The 15,939-nt window shown below is 44.4% G+C and overlaps 1 protein-coding gene across 11 annotated transcripts in view; it reads left to right on the top strand.

Moving 5' to 3' along the window:
* Positions 1–15,939, top strand: part of SDCCAG8 (SHH signaling and ciliogenesis regulator SDCCAG8) — a 245,766-nt gene that overhangs the window by 212,214 nt on the left and 17,613 nt on the right. Inside the window, exon 17 of one of the 11 annotated variants that reach the window (XM_070768856.1) lies at positions 4,949–8,748. The exons of the other annotated variants lie outside the window; for them this stretch is intronic. Within the exon in view, the coding sequence (XP_070624957.1) occupies positions 4,949–5,159 (211 nt within the window). The 3' untranslated portion in view covers positions 5,160–8,748. Of the gene's footprint in view, positions 1–4,948; positions 8,749–15,939 lie in introns of those variants that run through there. 11 annotated transcript variants of the gene reach the window in all.

The raw sequence follows: 15,939 nt of genomic DNA, 5'->3' as shown, positions 1-15,939 counted from the left end.
GTGAACAAGAAGATCACAGACCATGGGAACAGTGCATTTTGCATTTAGATTTTAAAACAGCACATATTAACATCTCCGAATGAATTTTGAATTGCATAATCTATTGGATTTCCAAAAGGTTTAGTCCTGGAGCTTAGTACTCATCAGGTTATGCTTTACAGCAGATTTACTCACCTGATCCTTTGAGACAAAAAGAACTTTTTCTAAGTCTTTCTCACTTAAAATCTTTATTGTGGCTTAACCTTTCAGATTTTTGGATAATTTAGGTGTCACAGATACCCATGACAAGATAGCTTTCAGACACTATAATTTAAGTGTCTCTGAAATGTAATAAATAGAGCTTTGTCTGGGTTTTGGAAATAATGTTTTCTTCCCAAACAGCTGTTCATTTGTATCACCAATTTTCTCTGTCTCCAGAAAGGCAGTGTTTCTTTTTAGGTATATAATCTCATCATCCTTCTCATCATGTTAGCTGCATTCCATCAGTTGTTGTGGTATTGTTTTTAATATCCACGTGGACCATGGCAGGTGACCAACTGACCCCAGGGGCTTCCGGAAAGGAAGCTCTCCCTTAGTCCAGGTCAGACCACCACTTCATGTCTTAGCAGGGCTGGCTAATTTCACTGCTTGTCAGTTCATCTGAGACTGTTTTGGAAAAGGCATTTAAACACCAAATGCAGTATGAACAAGTCTTTGCCCCTATCTTTAACTAGCAAAGCAAGGGATCCTTGGTTTTTCATTTTGGGGGGCCCAGTTATTAATAGCACCCAAAGTGGCAACTTATGAGGCTAAGATGAAGATGGTGCTGACTAAATTTGGGTTCTGGTCATGGTCGTTATCAAAATATATTAGACACTGGCCTCTCCCCTCAAGGTGGTCACAACTGATTTGGGCCTAGAAAAGACCTCTACACATAGGGTTAAAAAAAAGCAGTAAACATGGGAGAGAATATAATACATATCCTTGTGACATAGATAGGTAGGACAAGTGTTTAAATTATGTTTTACTTGGAAGAAACTCAGGGTCAAAAGAGGCTAAATGTCACCAAATTCCCATGACTGGTAGGCTAGGTAGGCATCATACAGTTTCCTACATAATGTCTTTGAGAGTCACTTTGAGCAAAGGGTAGTTAAGATTGTGTATCCTGAACCCAGATGGCTTAGCATCAAATACAGGCTCTACTACTTCTGTGCTGTGTGATCTGGGGCATGGTACTTAATGTGATGGCTTCCCTGGTGGCTCAGTGGTTAAGAATCTGCCTGCCAAGCAGGAGATGTGGGTTCGATCCCTGGGTTGGGAAGATCCCCTAGAGAAGGAAATGGAAACCCATTCCAGCATTCTTGCCTGGGAAATCCCGTGGACAGAGGAGCCTGGCAGGCAGCAGTCCGTGGGTTGCAAAGAGTCGGATATGACTGAGTGACTGAACGGCAGTAGCACTTAATGTGAGGCTATTAAATTATGAGAATTGGTTAAGAGAATTGAATGAGTTATTATGCAGAAATGTTCAGAACAGTGCCTGGAGTATAGGATGTTTTCAGCAAACACGAGGTATGTGAGTTGCTAAAGTGTTCAGCACAAGGAACAAGGTATAATGGGAAATCGAGCTTATGTTGTGCTTCAGGAGATGCAAGTTCTGTTGTTCCTGTTCAGAGTGGGTGAGTGGCTCAGGAAATCACACTCAGGTATGATAGGGGAAGTCCATCCTACCGATATCTTTAGCAAAGTTAGAATAAAATGATCCTTTTGTTCTCATGCTACAATCCAGGGCTACTGCAGCCTATGGAATTATATGAAATTAATGAAGGACATATTATTTAAAATATCTGCTTCTGGAGCCCCTGGTCTCACTCTTGTGGGAAAGTTAATACGCAGATCTCCATTCTTGGTAGACCCGAGTGCTGCCTCATAATAATGCATTCCAGAACACTCTTGAGAAGCCTTTGAGATTTATAACCTGTGGGGCACCTTGTACTTAGAGGGCTCTAAATTCCAAGTAACACATCTCCATTTACAACCCATGTGCTGGGACCCTCCCGGAAACTGTTTTCGACCATCAACTAAAAATGTGATCAAAGAATTTTTTTTTTTTTTTTTAATCCTGTTCCACTTTGATCTGAGTTGAAGTCAGTCTTGAAATTAGGAGCCTGAAAGCTCTGGTAATAGAGGAGAGAACCAGTGGGGAAACTTGACTTACAGAAATCAGTTCATATCCAGTGAGATAAAGGGGACACAAGAAGGAAGAGGGCAGAGGGATCAAGATGAGCCTACCTGAGGTGACAGCCCCTTTCTCACTCCATCAGAAACGAGGAGGGACTTCACAAGAGCAGCTCCATCGCTTTATTTGAAGAGGGCTGTCTGGTAAAGCACATATGTGAACCGTAAATCCAGATTTTAGTTGCATCAGCTCCCATTTCTTCATGTCAGTATCTGGTCAGAAACCTCAGAATATTCCAGTACCCCTAGCATGTAATTTTGATTTGGAAGGCTTCTGTTGATAGTTCATTTTTACTGAAAGACTATTATCTTGATAAAAAGTTTTCTGACAATTTCAGTGATATTAAATTAGTTTCCAAATATATAATGACAGCTTTGTTGGCGTGTGTTTGTGTGTGTGATGCATTCAAATGCGTATGTCATGTCCTGCCATCTTATAAAAGAACACTGCTTTAATGTTTCACGGTGCTGTAGGGAGCACCCAGCCTTCAGGCTCTGTGTGAGTGTGCACTGCTTATGACACTTGAACCATGGACCGTATAGAATTTGTTCGCATCCAGGGAAATTTGGTAAGGACAAGGAGTTTTGTACTAGCAAATTTCCTTGTCACATGTGCAGTAGCTTTAGGTAAGTCCCACCCAAGGACAACATGATTACAGACAAAAGGGCCACTGGGTTTTAAACAGAGAAATCTGGTTTTTAGTCCTGCCTTCAGTGTTTTACAGCTATTGTTAGTATCATGGGTTTAGAAGACAGACCTGGGATTGTGTTCCAGCTCTGCCATTTACCAGGCAAGATATTGGCAGCATCTCTTAGCCTCACTTTCTTGTCTATAAAATGAGAATTATAAGCATACCAGTAATATCTTCCTCAAAGGGTTGCTGTTATGATCGAAAATGGCTAGAAAAGCACTTATCACAGTAACTGCATACAGAAAGGGCTCAACACATAATTACTAGTAGCTCACGCTATTGCTTGAGTTATTTTATTTTCAAGTTTCAGCTATCTCATTCACTGACAGAAGAAAAACTTCTTACATGCCAGGGCTGTTTTCAGAGTTGGATGAACTAATGTACGTGAAAGCAGTTTCTATATGCTCTGAAACAATAACAATAATGATTGTATTTTCATTTCTTGAGAATCTACAAAGTACCAGACACTAAACAGGCTATCTCTAATTCTCACCACAATCCTGAGGTAGGTAGTATCACTTTGTATTAGACATGAAACAGGCTTTAGAAGAATTCACCTTGGATCGTGTTCAGATTTCAACAGGTATTTTTTAAAAAATTTAAACCCGTCTTTCTACATAGCCATATCTCAGTGATAATAACTGAATTGTAATAACTGAATTGTCCCTGTTGATAGTAGAATTAGGCTCAGTATCTTCTCTGAGCTGTTGTGTCATCGTTAATTAGTACAGCATGTCGTTTAGTCGCGAAGTCATGTCCGATTCTTTGTGACCCCGTGGACTGCAGCATGCCGAGCTTCATAGACTGCATGTATTTTATTAAAACAAATGATTTTGATGAAATGTACTTAATATGCACTCACAAACCTACATGTGTATCCACTAAGCCCTAGGCCTTAGTGACATGTACCTATGAAGGAACATAGCAGCAGTTATATTTCTATATATATTTCTATAACATGGCAGTTATAGAAATGCACATGCTGTCCTCAAGGTGAATAATTTAAAGAGCATACTTTTTGAATCGATAAATTCTGATATTTTTATTACAATGTTCCATTTTTTTTAGTAATGTTGCATGTCTTTGCATTTCAGTTACATGAATCTATATTCAGGTTGTAAATTACAAGTAAATGGAATTTACTGTTTGGTCCCCTTGCCTGAATACTAATTGCCTGAATAACTAACTGGCGTTTTGCTCACCAGCTAAGAGTGATCTGCTTCGACTGGCATATGTGACCCTGGGCATATCCATGAGGTAATGCTTGGGTGTATAACTGTAGTTGCACACGTGGGCCCTATTGGTCTGTAAGTGAGACAGACATGGTCTTTTGAGTTTGGCAATTCCTAGCTGAATAGCTTTGCTGAAGTTTTGGGATCTTTTGCTTCTTTTTGTGTAATTCTAAGTGTTAGTCTCCTTATCTAGCCAAACTGCAATAATACCTACCCCTGAGAGCTTCTTGGCAGGCAAAGGGCTATTCCATGCTCAGCAATCAAAAGATGTAGTTCCCCCCACTCTTCCTTGACTTAAAAAAAAAAAGTTGTACTTTTGCAACAATGGAATCTCTGCTTTGCTTTTTCCCGCCTTATCTTTCCACAGACTTGGAAAACAACGTATGGTCAACTGACAAATGGGTCAGAGAGATTTACAAGAAAACCAAACACTTAGCTTTTCTCCTGTAACTGAGATGGCGCCGTTAGCAGTGTGGTCCCAAATGCAGAGTGCCCTCTGCCCAGTGTGGTGGGAATGTCCCAGCCACCCCATGCGGCCAAGGCTACAGTAAGGGCCCCTCACCCTCACTTTTCAGGGGTTTGCTCCTGAAGTCAGCATTCTGGCCTTGATCACTCAACATGTGTCTACAAGGTTTCACTTTTAGTTGAAAAGAAACCCATAAATTTCACCTGTGTCTTTGTGATTCCCAGCTTGATAGAATCTTTTAGAATGTTTTTCTAACGTCCCCTCCCCCCCGCCCAACTGCTCTAAGTTGTAAATGGCCAGATTTCAGTCATCAGGAGAGTAGAAAATGTATTATTTTTTTGCAGCCTGTCTTACTGGGGGCCAGATTCCAAGGAGGCAGCCCGTGTGCTCACAGGCCAGGAGAGCCAGGATTTCAACAGTGTCAACAATCTTTGCTCATCATACCAAAAAAGCAGCGTGTGTCGGTGCCGACTCATTAGCATACAGCCGCGCGTGCTTGCTAACAAAGCAGGCTCTGGGTATCTGCTAGTTTCTCAGCTTGTCTGTCTTCCTTGACTGAAAAGAAAAGGAGAAATTGCTTCAGGCAAGGGTGCTGTCCCTCTCTTTCGACAAGAAAGCTTCACAAGGACTCCAGGAGGGAGAGCTTTGAAGTGGTTTTTTCCAATAATCACTCTTTTGGAAAAAGTGGATCATCCATCCTTTGTTTTTCTAATCTTGATTTAAATCATTGACAAGCAAAGAGATCGCCATGTTGTCTAGTAAAAACGGATTCAGCCCTGAATAACTGCAGTCATCCCCATGATAGTTTTATTTAGTTAGAGTCCGTAAAAGGAAATAAGGACATAGGCAGAGGTACACACACATGCCCTCCTCTTGGTCTGTCTCTCTATCCTTCTTTTGTTGGGGGGATGGAGGGAAGAAGAAACGCACAAGCAGATGTGCTGTTAGATCTACAGGCTTCTGCCAACCATATGGCATCTTAAAGAAAGATGGTTGGAGCGTCTGGATTAGCAAAGAGTCGGGATGGGAAGCCATGTGTCGTGTTGGTACAGGCAGTTGTTTGAGCTCTCTCTAAATGGCTTCAGGAGATTGTGTAATGGAACAAATGGTCCTGCGAGCCCAGGAACAGCCTTGCCGCTGCTGGAGAGGCAATTGGCCCTCGGGCGCGTACTGCTTCCCTATCTCCAATCCTCCCCCACCCCCACCCCAGTATTGTGTATTCTTCTTTTAATGTTCTCTAAACTCTGAGAATTGACTCAGAACTTTTCAACGTCTAATTACACTCGTGAGTTCTCCCCGCCTCTGTGTCCTGCCTGAACTTTCCTCTCGCTGTCTGATCTGGTGATTAACGATGCTCGATACTCGGGGGCTGCTCAGCTCAGTGTCCTCCGCCGGCGCCGCCGCCCTCCGCAGGAGTCCGGGCGCCGCACACCAGCCTCCAGTGCTGCCCGACAAAGGCCTCTCTGGGAAGGTTGCCCAGCTACTGGGGGGAATGTTTTCGACCACCAGAATTTCCAGAAACCCCCAAAGATGGAAAATGTTTCATTTCCCGGTCAGGCAGCTGTAGGTGTTGAGCACACCAGAGATGCGTCCTTCATTATTTTGGCTCTCCTGTGAGATAGGGGAAAAAAAATTATATTAATTCCATAGCATTGAAGACTCTGGAATTTGAGGTCACACATGCCATTTACCCCGCAATTTGAGACCTTGGAATTCTATTCTCCAGTACAAAGAGTAAGAGAGTGTAAGAACTGAGACACTGAGAATGGCAGCAGGTTGGCAGTATTTCAGCCGTGGACAAGTCCTCTGACCATTCTTGTTCTGAGAGGCTGAGGCAGAAGGAGCCATGAGACCTCCCAGTGAGAGCAGAGCTTTCGAGTTGGTTCTCTTCCCCAAGCTCTTTGGACATTTCAGCTACGTTTTAGGGCAAACAGATCTTATTTTATTCTCATTCCAGGGCCATTGCACATACGGTGCAGTATCTTTAGCTGCTAGAAAAGTTAGGCTCGCCTCCTCCAAGGGGGCTCTGAACCCTGAGGCTCTAGGTGTATCAGAAATCGTAGTTAATGGAAGATGAAATGAACAGTCGATCCAGTCAAAGAACTGGTCAGTTTGTCTGACCAAATCATCAGACCGGTTTGAATGAAGTAGCTGGGTCAGTGGAGGTTGCTGGTCTGGCCAGTGCTGCACCCTAGGGATGGGAGGGCACTGAACAGCAGCGCCTTCCTTAGGCTTTGAGCCCCCGCTTCCCTTCTCAGAGGCAGTGAGCCCAACTGCACAGGTCCCAGAAAATGGGGTCAAGTGAGAAGTGTTAACATCCAGGTTAAGTGGTATACTGTCGGAAATGGGAGGTTACCTTGCTTCTACAACTTCTATCACAGGAACACTGAGCAAGGAAAACACATTCTAATTTAACACATTCAAAATTTTGCTTTGTGATGATCAGTCTTCCCCCCACTCCAAAGGAAATGAAGCCTAGGGCTTGTGTGACTGGGCTGCAGGAGAAGAAAAGGATGCAGCGATCTGACATCTGAATGTTTTCAAACTGTCATTGTGTTGACGTACTTGTGGCTGAGGCATTTGATTTTTAATGTCTCGAGGTCATCAGAGAATAATTTGAAGATTGTCACCAACTTTTTCCTAAGTAGTTATTTTCTACAGGGATAATAATGTTACCCAGAAATTTCAGATGAAGTGGTATTTCATTTTTTGTGTGAATTTTTTTCATTTATACTAAAAAATTATTCCTATCTCATATACATAGATTAAAAACATTATTTTTTTTCATAACTCATTTCATACTGAACACAGTATTAGGCTATTCTTCCTCTGTCTTCTGAATTTAGGATCAAGGGCATGGGGGTTGTCTGTGGAAAGCATAATTTTGATTATCTACCAATTGGAAGAAGCTGCCACTTCAGTTCCTTTTACCATCCAAGTGTACCCTGGTCCCAAATTTGTCAGCATTAGAATTTCTTGAAACAATGCAATTAAACTGCAACATATTTCCTAACATTCTTAATTAAGACAGTAACTGGAAAATGTAGATTAGCAGAAGTTACTGTTTTTATCAACATATTTTCTTTCTTTCCCTGCACCATCACATCCCCCTCCCCCCACTCTTTTTTGCCTTTAAATGTCTGATGTCAGTTTCGTCCACATGTACATTATGCACATGGCACCAAAGAAACAAAGTGAAAAACTCTCTTTTAATTCTGAGCTGCACGCCCAGCGCCACATGCACTGTCTGTTACATGTCGCTTCTTATGAGGTTCATGCTGGGAGTTTCTTTTTAAAGGCAAAGTGTTTCTGAAGGAAAGAGTTCAGGTTGGGCAGATTGTGTTAGAAAAATCTCACTGTCTCTGAGTGGAATTAATATACTGATTATTCTGTGCAGGCTCAAACTGGCAGCATGTGCAAAGTTCAAGAGTGTCTGGGAATTGAAATATGGAGGAGAATTCGGGAGAGTGAGCAGAGACAAAGAATTGGAAGTAGGGTTTTAGAAGTGAAACTAATGGTAACTTTGTAAGAAGGGAGAGGGAGTTCAGGCATGAACAACTGTGTCATCAAGCAGGACTGGAGATATTTTTATGGAATCATAAAATCATTTAAAAAGTCCTGTTTTCTATGGCACATTTTAGGGTTGATCATAAAAGTCAGTTTAGTTATTGGATGAGAACAGGGGAAAATTAAAGACATATCATACCCAGCACCTTTTAAATTTCCATTTCTTTAAGATATTTGCCAGTTTCAATTAAGTCACGTGAGAAGCTTAATCAGTAACATAGATATTAAAATGGGTTGTAATATTTCTTCAGCATGTCTATTAGCAAGATTTTTTTTTCTGTTCAATTAAAATTTTTTTCTGTTTAAAATCATGAGTCCCTCATGATCAGCAAACTGATTAATTTTTGTTATTGTTTACAAATAAGGAATTGAATGTAAGAAAAGCAAACAATCACTCAGCACTTTCCCATCACAAGGAAACTTTTTCCACATTGCTTCTCAAGGGAAATAAATTGGGACGTGAGCTTGGAGTTAATGAAGCTTTCATCCGTTTCCCTCCTTCAACTGCCATCTCAGCTTAATCCTCTCCTTCTGCCAAAGTCCAGAGGCCTTGCGAGCCCCCGCGGAGCCTCCGGAGCCAGATGCCGGCCAGCGGGCCTCCCCCGCCCCGCCCCGCCCCGCCCGCGGCCGGCCCGCCCGAGCATGCGGCCACCCATCCCCGGACCGGGCCGAGCCGAGGGGAGGGCGGGCCGCTGGGCTGCGTGGGGCCCACCGCGGCGGCGGCGGCGGGAGCCGGTGCTGGAGGCCGCCCTGCCCTCCGCGGGCGCCCGAGCGCAGGTGTGGGGCGCCAGAGGCGCTCTTGGAGCCCGGCCGACCCTTCAAACCGCAGAGACATCATTGCCCGGCGCTGGGTGGGACCCGGGCTGGCGGCTCCCAGAAGCGTCGTGGCCCCGGAAGGCTTTGCCTGGTGGGCTCTTGGAACGGGCGAGGCACCGGAAAAGACTCGTCCTGGGCGTGCACAGCTGCTCTTAAAGCCATCTACGGAATCTCACTAAAACTCTCTAAGATGAAGCCTTTTATTGGTGGCATCTAGGATGGGAGGGGGGCGAGGGGGACCTACCTTCTCTTTGGCGGTTGCTCTTTTCCTAAAGGAGGAAATTATCTCTGGGGTTCACGACTTAGGATACATAGTCCTCCCATCACTCTGGGGGTTAGGGGTTGGAAAGATGTCAGTATCCTGACCACTGAGGGGTGGGATACAGCCTGAGCAGAGCAGCAGGGTAAGGCTGCGGGACCACCCTACCTCCATCCCCCAGCATGTCTGTCTCTGTGTCCTGAAGCCCTTCATCCCCTCTGGTCATTGGCTGTCAGGGCAGTGATGTCTACTGCCCTTAACCTTGCTTCTCCCACCACAACCACTAAGGAACTGCCATCTACAGATTAAATGCTGGATGGATGATTTAGCATGTCTGGGTTTTTTTCTTAAAATCTGTGCACTGTGGGCTGTAGAGATTCCTAGTGGGACTCAAGTACAACTCTGTGCCCACTGAGAGGGGCCTGCGGTGTGCTGCCTCTTATCACCCAGAGTACCCCCCGCCCCCAACAAGGCCTCTCCTTTTCTTTTTCTTCTGCCCATCTTATTCAGAGCCTCCACCCTCTCTAAGACCATCCTGTGGTGATACCCTCAACCCTCTGAGTTGAATCCTATCTCCCTTGCCATTTCAAAGACTGCATGTTTTGTTCACACAGATGACTTTTGCTTGGAGCACCTAAAAGTTGATTGATGACAAAGAGATGGTGCTAGACATTTTTATTCCAAAGCAATCTCAGTGTCTGTTCTCTCTGCCATCTTCCTCAAGGCCACATGAGCTACATGGGGCATTTTGTTTACTTGTGCTACTTTTAAAAAAAAGAGTATGGAGTGTTAGAAACCTGGACTGGTTCTCTTTCCACTTCTTAAAATTCAGAATTTTGCAACCCAAACACGAAACAATTGATGTAGTTGGTTCCTTCTCCCCCACGATGGCGCATAAATGGGCAGGATCTGACTTCTCTGCTGTTTGAGCCCACTAGCAACCACATGAACCCTCCGGCAAGCCTAATCACTCTGATCTGCCATGGACCTTCTAGCTGGAAGAGTTATGCCATCATATTATCCCAACACTCTTCACTGTGTGAAGGATCTCCTTTTACTAAATGATTTATTACTCTTAGCAGAATTCCTTTGGCCGCAGATTTTATTTCTGAGTCACTCTGTTCAGCTCAATTGGTCGCCTTCAGTTACCGTGGCAACCAGCAGATGGGGTTCTTTGACAAGGGTCAGCGGGGAGGCTGCCTCAATGTAGATGGAAGAGACGCTAAATAAAAAAGCTCTCAGCGTTGACAGTTCTGTAGTGGATGGCCAGGAGTAGTTATCGAATTACTTGCATTAAAACCTAATTAAACGTGTGCCACTAAGTGCGCCGTGGTGACTGAATCCGGTTACTTAGCCGCCGTGGGCTCACTGTCATTTCATCATACCTCTGTGACCAGTCTGACTACCTCAAGGGTGGGGCTGTCCAGCAGGAAGGGACCAGAAGGATCCTCACTGCAGTGTGGAAGCTAACATTCCAGGACCACTTGGCACCAGGAGGATCCCCTTAGAACAGAATCTTCCTGAAAATGCCACACTGTGCAACTTTTCATAAGTATGGAATGATTTCTAAATAACTAGTTTTTGAAAAGAGAGTGCTCAGGCTTGAGTTTAGGCCAGGTGTGGCAGGACAGGTGGTGTGGGCTTTTCTGCTGTTACTTTTAAGTGGCCTGCCTGGATTCTACTCTGCAAAGGTTGTGATTTTCAACAGTTTTCAATCCTCTGTCCTGTTTTTCTTTGCACAGTGGGGTGGTGCTTACCATGACCCTGCTCTTGCTTTATAAAGAACTGATTAAGGGTATCTGAGACTTAAGGCAAACGGTGTTCTGGGTTCGTCAGAGTCTGAGATTCTTGCCATGTCAGCTCCTATGCCCGCTGTTTCTCTGATGTGGATTCCTTATGAGGCTCAGTCCCCCAAGGGAATTACAAGCTTAGCCTGGTCAGATAGCACATGCACTTTAAGACTGCAGGGTAGCCACCCAGCAGATGTTCCTAACTGACCTGAGGGGAAACTGTGCCTCCTTTGCAGAGGCAACTGTGTTCTAAGCAGTTGGTTCAGCAGAGAGCCGGCAACGCTGTCAGGGGCTCCAGGGCAATGCCAGGGCCCTTTGAGTGCTCTTCTCAGGCTTGCCCAGGGTCCTATGGCACCGGAGCAGCCTCAAAGGAGGTTTCCAGGCTGGTTTTGGAGCCTTCGGCCTCTGGTTCCTGCCCCCTTCATGCCAGTGCCAGGCTGTGGACAAGGTCAGTGTGGGTCCCAGACCAAGGAGTTAGGAACAGAGATTGAGAGGGTTTAGAAACTGTTATCTCAATTAGGTAGTGCACCAGCGTTTTATTTGTCTTTCACAAAACTATCAGTCTGCAATCAAGGGGAAGTGAAAAAACAACTGCAAACCCAAAGTTCTCAGCTCTCTTCACTGAGCTAGTTAGAAAAGCACTAAGCTGGAGAACGCCTTCTTTTTCGCAGCCCTGGTGTTAAAAAATGGCCGTGTCAGCCGTTTCTCAGTATATTGTCCAGTGTATCACCTTCCTAAGGTCCTCGCCTAAAATCCTTATTTTTCGGTATGGAACAGAAGCCAGGCCTTTCAAAAAAAAAGGGTTTTGAAATGCTGCCGAGCACTAGATCTGGAGTCAAGAGATATGGGTTTCAGTCCCAGATTGACTCTAGACAGTCTGTGTGACCTTGGATAAGTCACTTGCACTCTCTGGGCCTCAGATTCACCATAATGGGCAGGACTGAATGGCCTCTAAGGTGCCTCTCATGTCTAACATGACCTGACCCTTCTGAAGAGACGAGCAGGGGTCTTTTCCTCACTGCTCTCCTAAGCCACCACCTGCTTTACTCCACAGGCACCCAAGGCTCATTGGAAATTAGAGAGAATGAAAAATTAAAGGGAATCCCGTTGTTGTTCAGTTGCTAAGTCATGCCTGACTCTTTCGAGGCTCCGTGGACAGTATTCTGCTAGGTTCCTCTGTCCATGGGGTTCTCCAACCCATGGAGTGCATTGCCATTTCCTATTCTAGGGGACTTCTCAACCTAGGGATCCAACTCGTGTCTCCTGCACTGGCAGGCAGGTTCTTTACCACAGAGCCACCAACGAAACCAGTAAGTGGGGGGGCCTTATAGGAATGTAAACTGTCTTTATCAGAAATGTAAACTCTCTGCAGAATTGCATGACCATTAGAATGAATTTCTCCACTGAAATCATTATTGAAAAGGGTAGATTTGAGCAAAGGATATTTAAACAGCAAACCAGCCATAGAAACTGCCTTAATTTTCTAAGTGAGGATAACTGGCTAGAATGCGTTCCAGCTTCCTGAGCACACGGCTTATTCTCACTGATTCTGTATGGCCACAGTAATGAAAGAGAATTTCATAAAATGTGGCAGCAATTTTTAAGCACTGGAACAAAGTGCACCACTTTAAATTAATATGGTTTATTCACCAAATTAATTACCTAGAGCAGTAATTAGGGTAATTGGGTTTTCAAAACTTTGACTTGGGCAACCTAGGTGTACTGTTCCAACTACATAGCCGGCAGTATTTGAAGACAGGAACACTATAAAATTCTGTAAAGTCATAGGATCGTAGAATTTTGGAGTTCAAAGAGAACTTAGTCATCTCCTAGCCCAGGGGCTGGCAAACTTTTTTTCTAGAGGGTCAAGTAATAAATATTTTAGGCTCTGTGGCCATATGGTCTCTGTCGCAACTCCCCAGCTCTGCTGTTACTGTGCAAAAGCAGCTGTAGACAATACACGAGTGGATGAGCGTGGCTGTGCTTCCATGAAAGTTTATTTAGGGGAACTGAAAGTTGAATTTCACTGGATGTTCATGTCACAAAATATTGTTTTTCTTTTAATTTTTTTCAGTCATTTAAAAATGTATATTAAAAATATTCTTAACGTACAGGTTGTACAAAAACAGACAGTGGACCAGGCTGGATTTGGCCTGTGGTGTGAAGTTTGCTGATCTATTTCTAGCTTATTCTGTCATTGCATATGTGAAGAAATTGAGATCCAAAGTGATCACACGATTTCCCTAAGTCTGTATGACTGACAGCAAAACTTAAGAGTAGACTAGGATAGTTTTCATTTATACATGGGCTGCTTTGATGATTAAAATTGGAGCCTCACAAAAAAAAATCATTCTCCAGAAGAAGTCATTTTGTATGTGATTGATACTGTGAATTATAGCATACCCGTGGTTCTTAAACTTGAGAATTGATCAGAATCACCCAGAAGGCTTATTGAAACATATATTGCTTGGCTGCATCCCCAGTGTTTGTGATTCAGGAGATCAGGAGGTATTTGCTCAGTTTTAAAAGTGGAGAACATGAGGTTGAGAGAGGACAAGCCTCGTGCCCAAGTAAAATCAGTATTTGTGATGGGATTTTGAACCCATGCCTCCTGTTTCCAAGTCCAGTACTCATTCATCTCTTCTAGGATTCCTTTAAGCGACAGATTTCAGTAGCATACCTAAAATTATTTGATTTACATGTTATGTTCTTACGGCAACAAAGTTATTAAATATTAAAGTGTGCTCACACTGTAGATGAAATTACAGTTATTACATTTGGCATAAACATTTTCTACTGGTAAGTGGTTTGCTTCTGACACATGTATCCAGCACCTTGCTAAGTGCTGGAGTTGGAGAGCTGAATAAGATCCCGTTCCTGTCCCTGAAGATATTCATTGTTCAGTGGGAGAGGCAGACCAGCAGTGACTGTAGTAAGCGGGGATAAGCTGCATGGGATAGAACAAGCTGTGGAGGGATTTAGAAGGAAGGAGGCAAGGAAGACTCAGAGACAGGTGACGAGGGGTGGTCCCATCCATGTGAGGGGGGCACAGAGGGAAGAGCATGTCATCTGTGGCTCGTTAATCCTGACTCTGCCCCCTCCTGGTTGTCTGGTGGTGGTGGTTTAGTCACTAAGTCATGTGACCCCCATGGACTGTAGCCTTCTTCTGTTCTCCAGGCAAGAATAAGAATTCTCCAGGCAAGAATACTGGAGTGGGTTGCCATTTCCTTCTGCAGGGGATCTTCCCAACCCAGGAATCGAACTCAGGTCTCCTGCACTGCAGGCAGATTCTCTACCAACTGAGCTATGAGGGAAGCCCTCTGGTTGTCTGAATTTGGGCAAATGACTAACTTCACTGTGCCTTGCTTTTCTCATGCACAAAATACAGACAATAATAATGTGTACTGTGTAGGATTGTTATGAGAATTAATTTAGCTAATGAGTACAGTACTCCTTGAGTACAGTAAATATTAGAGCACTCTACTGGGGCTTCCCAGGTGGCTCAGTTGTAAAGAATCCTTCTGCCAATGCAGGAGACATGAGTTCAGTTCCTGGGTTGGGAATATCTCCTGGAGAAGGAAATGGCAACCCATTCCAGTGTTCCTGCCTGAAAAATCCCACTTACAGAGAAGCCTGGCGGGCTACAGTCCATGGGGTCACAAAGAGCCAGACAAGACAATGACTAGTCACATTTTACAGTCACAGGACGTGCACCTTTGAAATTCATATGTTAGTTGAAAAATTGCTCTTCATTTCCATGAGGAACCCCCTCTCCCAGGGAAACTGTGGGTCTGAGCATTTTGAAAACACTTATCTCTGGTCTGAAAACATTTCAGGACAAAAGACATTTTACCATGACCACCACTGAAAACAAACAAAAAACCACCCACTGTAGTTTGGAGGGAGCTCCCAGGTTAAATGTTGAGTGAAACTCAAACCTCTGATCAAAAAACATGCATGCATGAAGTTCCTGGCCACCTCTGGGTAAGTAGGGAGCTGGGCTGGAGAAAACACGTAGGGAGTGGCCCCACAGCACTGGCACCACGCTCACAAGTGTTCATTTGATTATTATGCCTCATAACTCATTTAGACACTGCATATATTTTGTATGTATCACATACAACATACAAAAATTTAAATATATGTATTCACTTGCTTTCACAGTATTCATAGCAAATGAGTGTCTGAAGCATAGGACCAGAGCTGGCAGCTTGCACTGCTTCTGTTTTGCATACGATATTTTTCCCAGCCCACTCAGCTCCATAAAGTTGTTTTGTATTTCACCACTTGCTCCATCTTATCTTAAAGTCGTGCATATTCTTTTCTTTAATGTTGGTTCTGATCATGCCTGCGGGGTGTGGCAGAGAGCATCACTGTTGGATCAATAGAAGCGAGTTTAGGCCTAGCTCACGTCCCAGTCTCCTTTCATTGTATCTGCACCCTGGGCCTTCTTGTTCCCATCGAAACTATTGCCCCTGCAATATGCAGGCTAAGTCTCTTAGTCGTGTCTGACTTTTTGTGACCCTATAGACGATAGCCTACTAGGCTCCTCTGTCCATGGGATTCTCCAGGCAAGAATACTGGAGTGGGTTGCCATGCCCTCCTCCAGGGATCTTCCCTACCCAGGGATCAAATCTTCGTCTCTTTTGTCCCCTGCATTGGCAGGCAGGTTCTTTACCACTAGCGCCACCTGGGAAGCCCAACTGTGGCCCCTCCCCCACCGCCCCTCCCCCACCTCCTGCCAGTAATTCCCGGGGAGCCTTTGCACAGGCAGGCGCACGCTGAGCACTCTACTCCAGCATGGGCACAACTGCTCTTCTCCTGCAAGAGGCCCCAGTCTGCCCAGTGGTGACAGGTCCTTAAGGAAATGGACCCTGTACCTGAGATCAGGATGGTGACCCTG

The sequence above is a fragment of the Bos indicus genome, chromosome 16 (genome assembly GCF_029378745.1).
Source record: "Bos indicus isolate NIAB-ARS_2022 breed Sahiwal x Tharparkar chromosome 16, NIAB-ARS_B.indTharparkar_mat_pri_1.0, whole genome shotgun sequence".
In the NCBI taxonomy this organism is placed as follows: Eukaryota; Metazoa; Chordata; class Mammalia; order Artiodactyla; family Bovidae; genus Bos; species Bos indicus.
The sequence above is the reverse complement of the archived record's forward strand: the minus strand, read 5'-3'. Positions and strand labels throughout refer to the sequence as shown.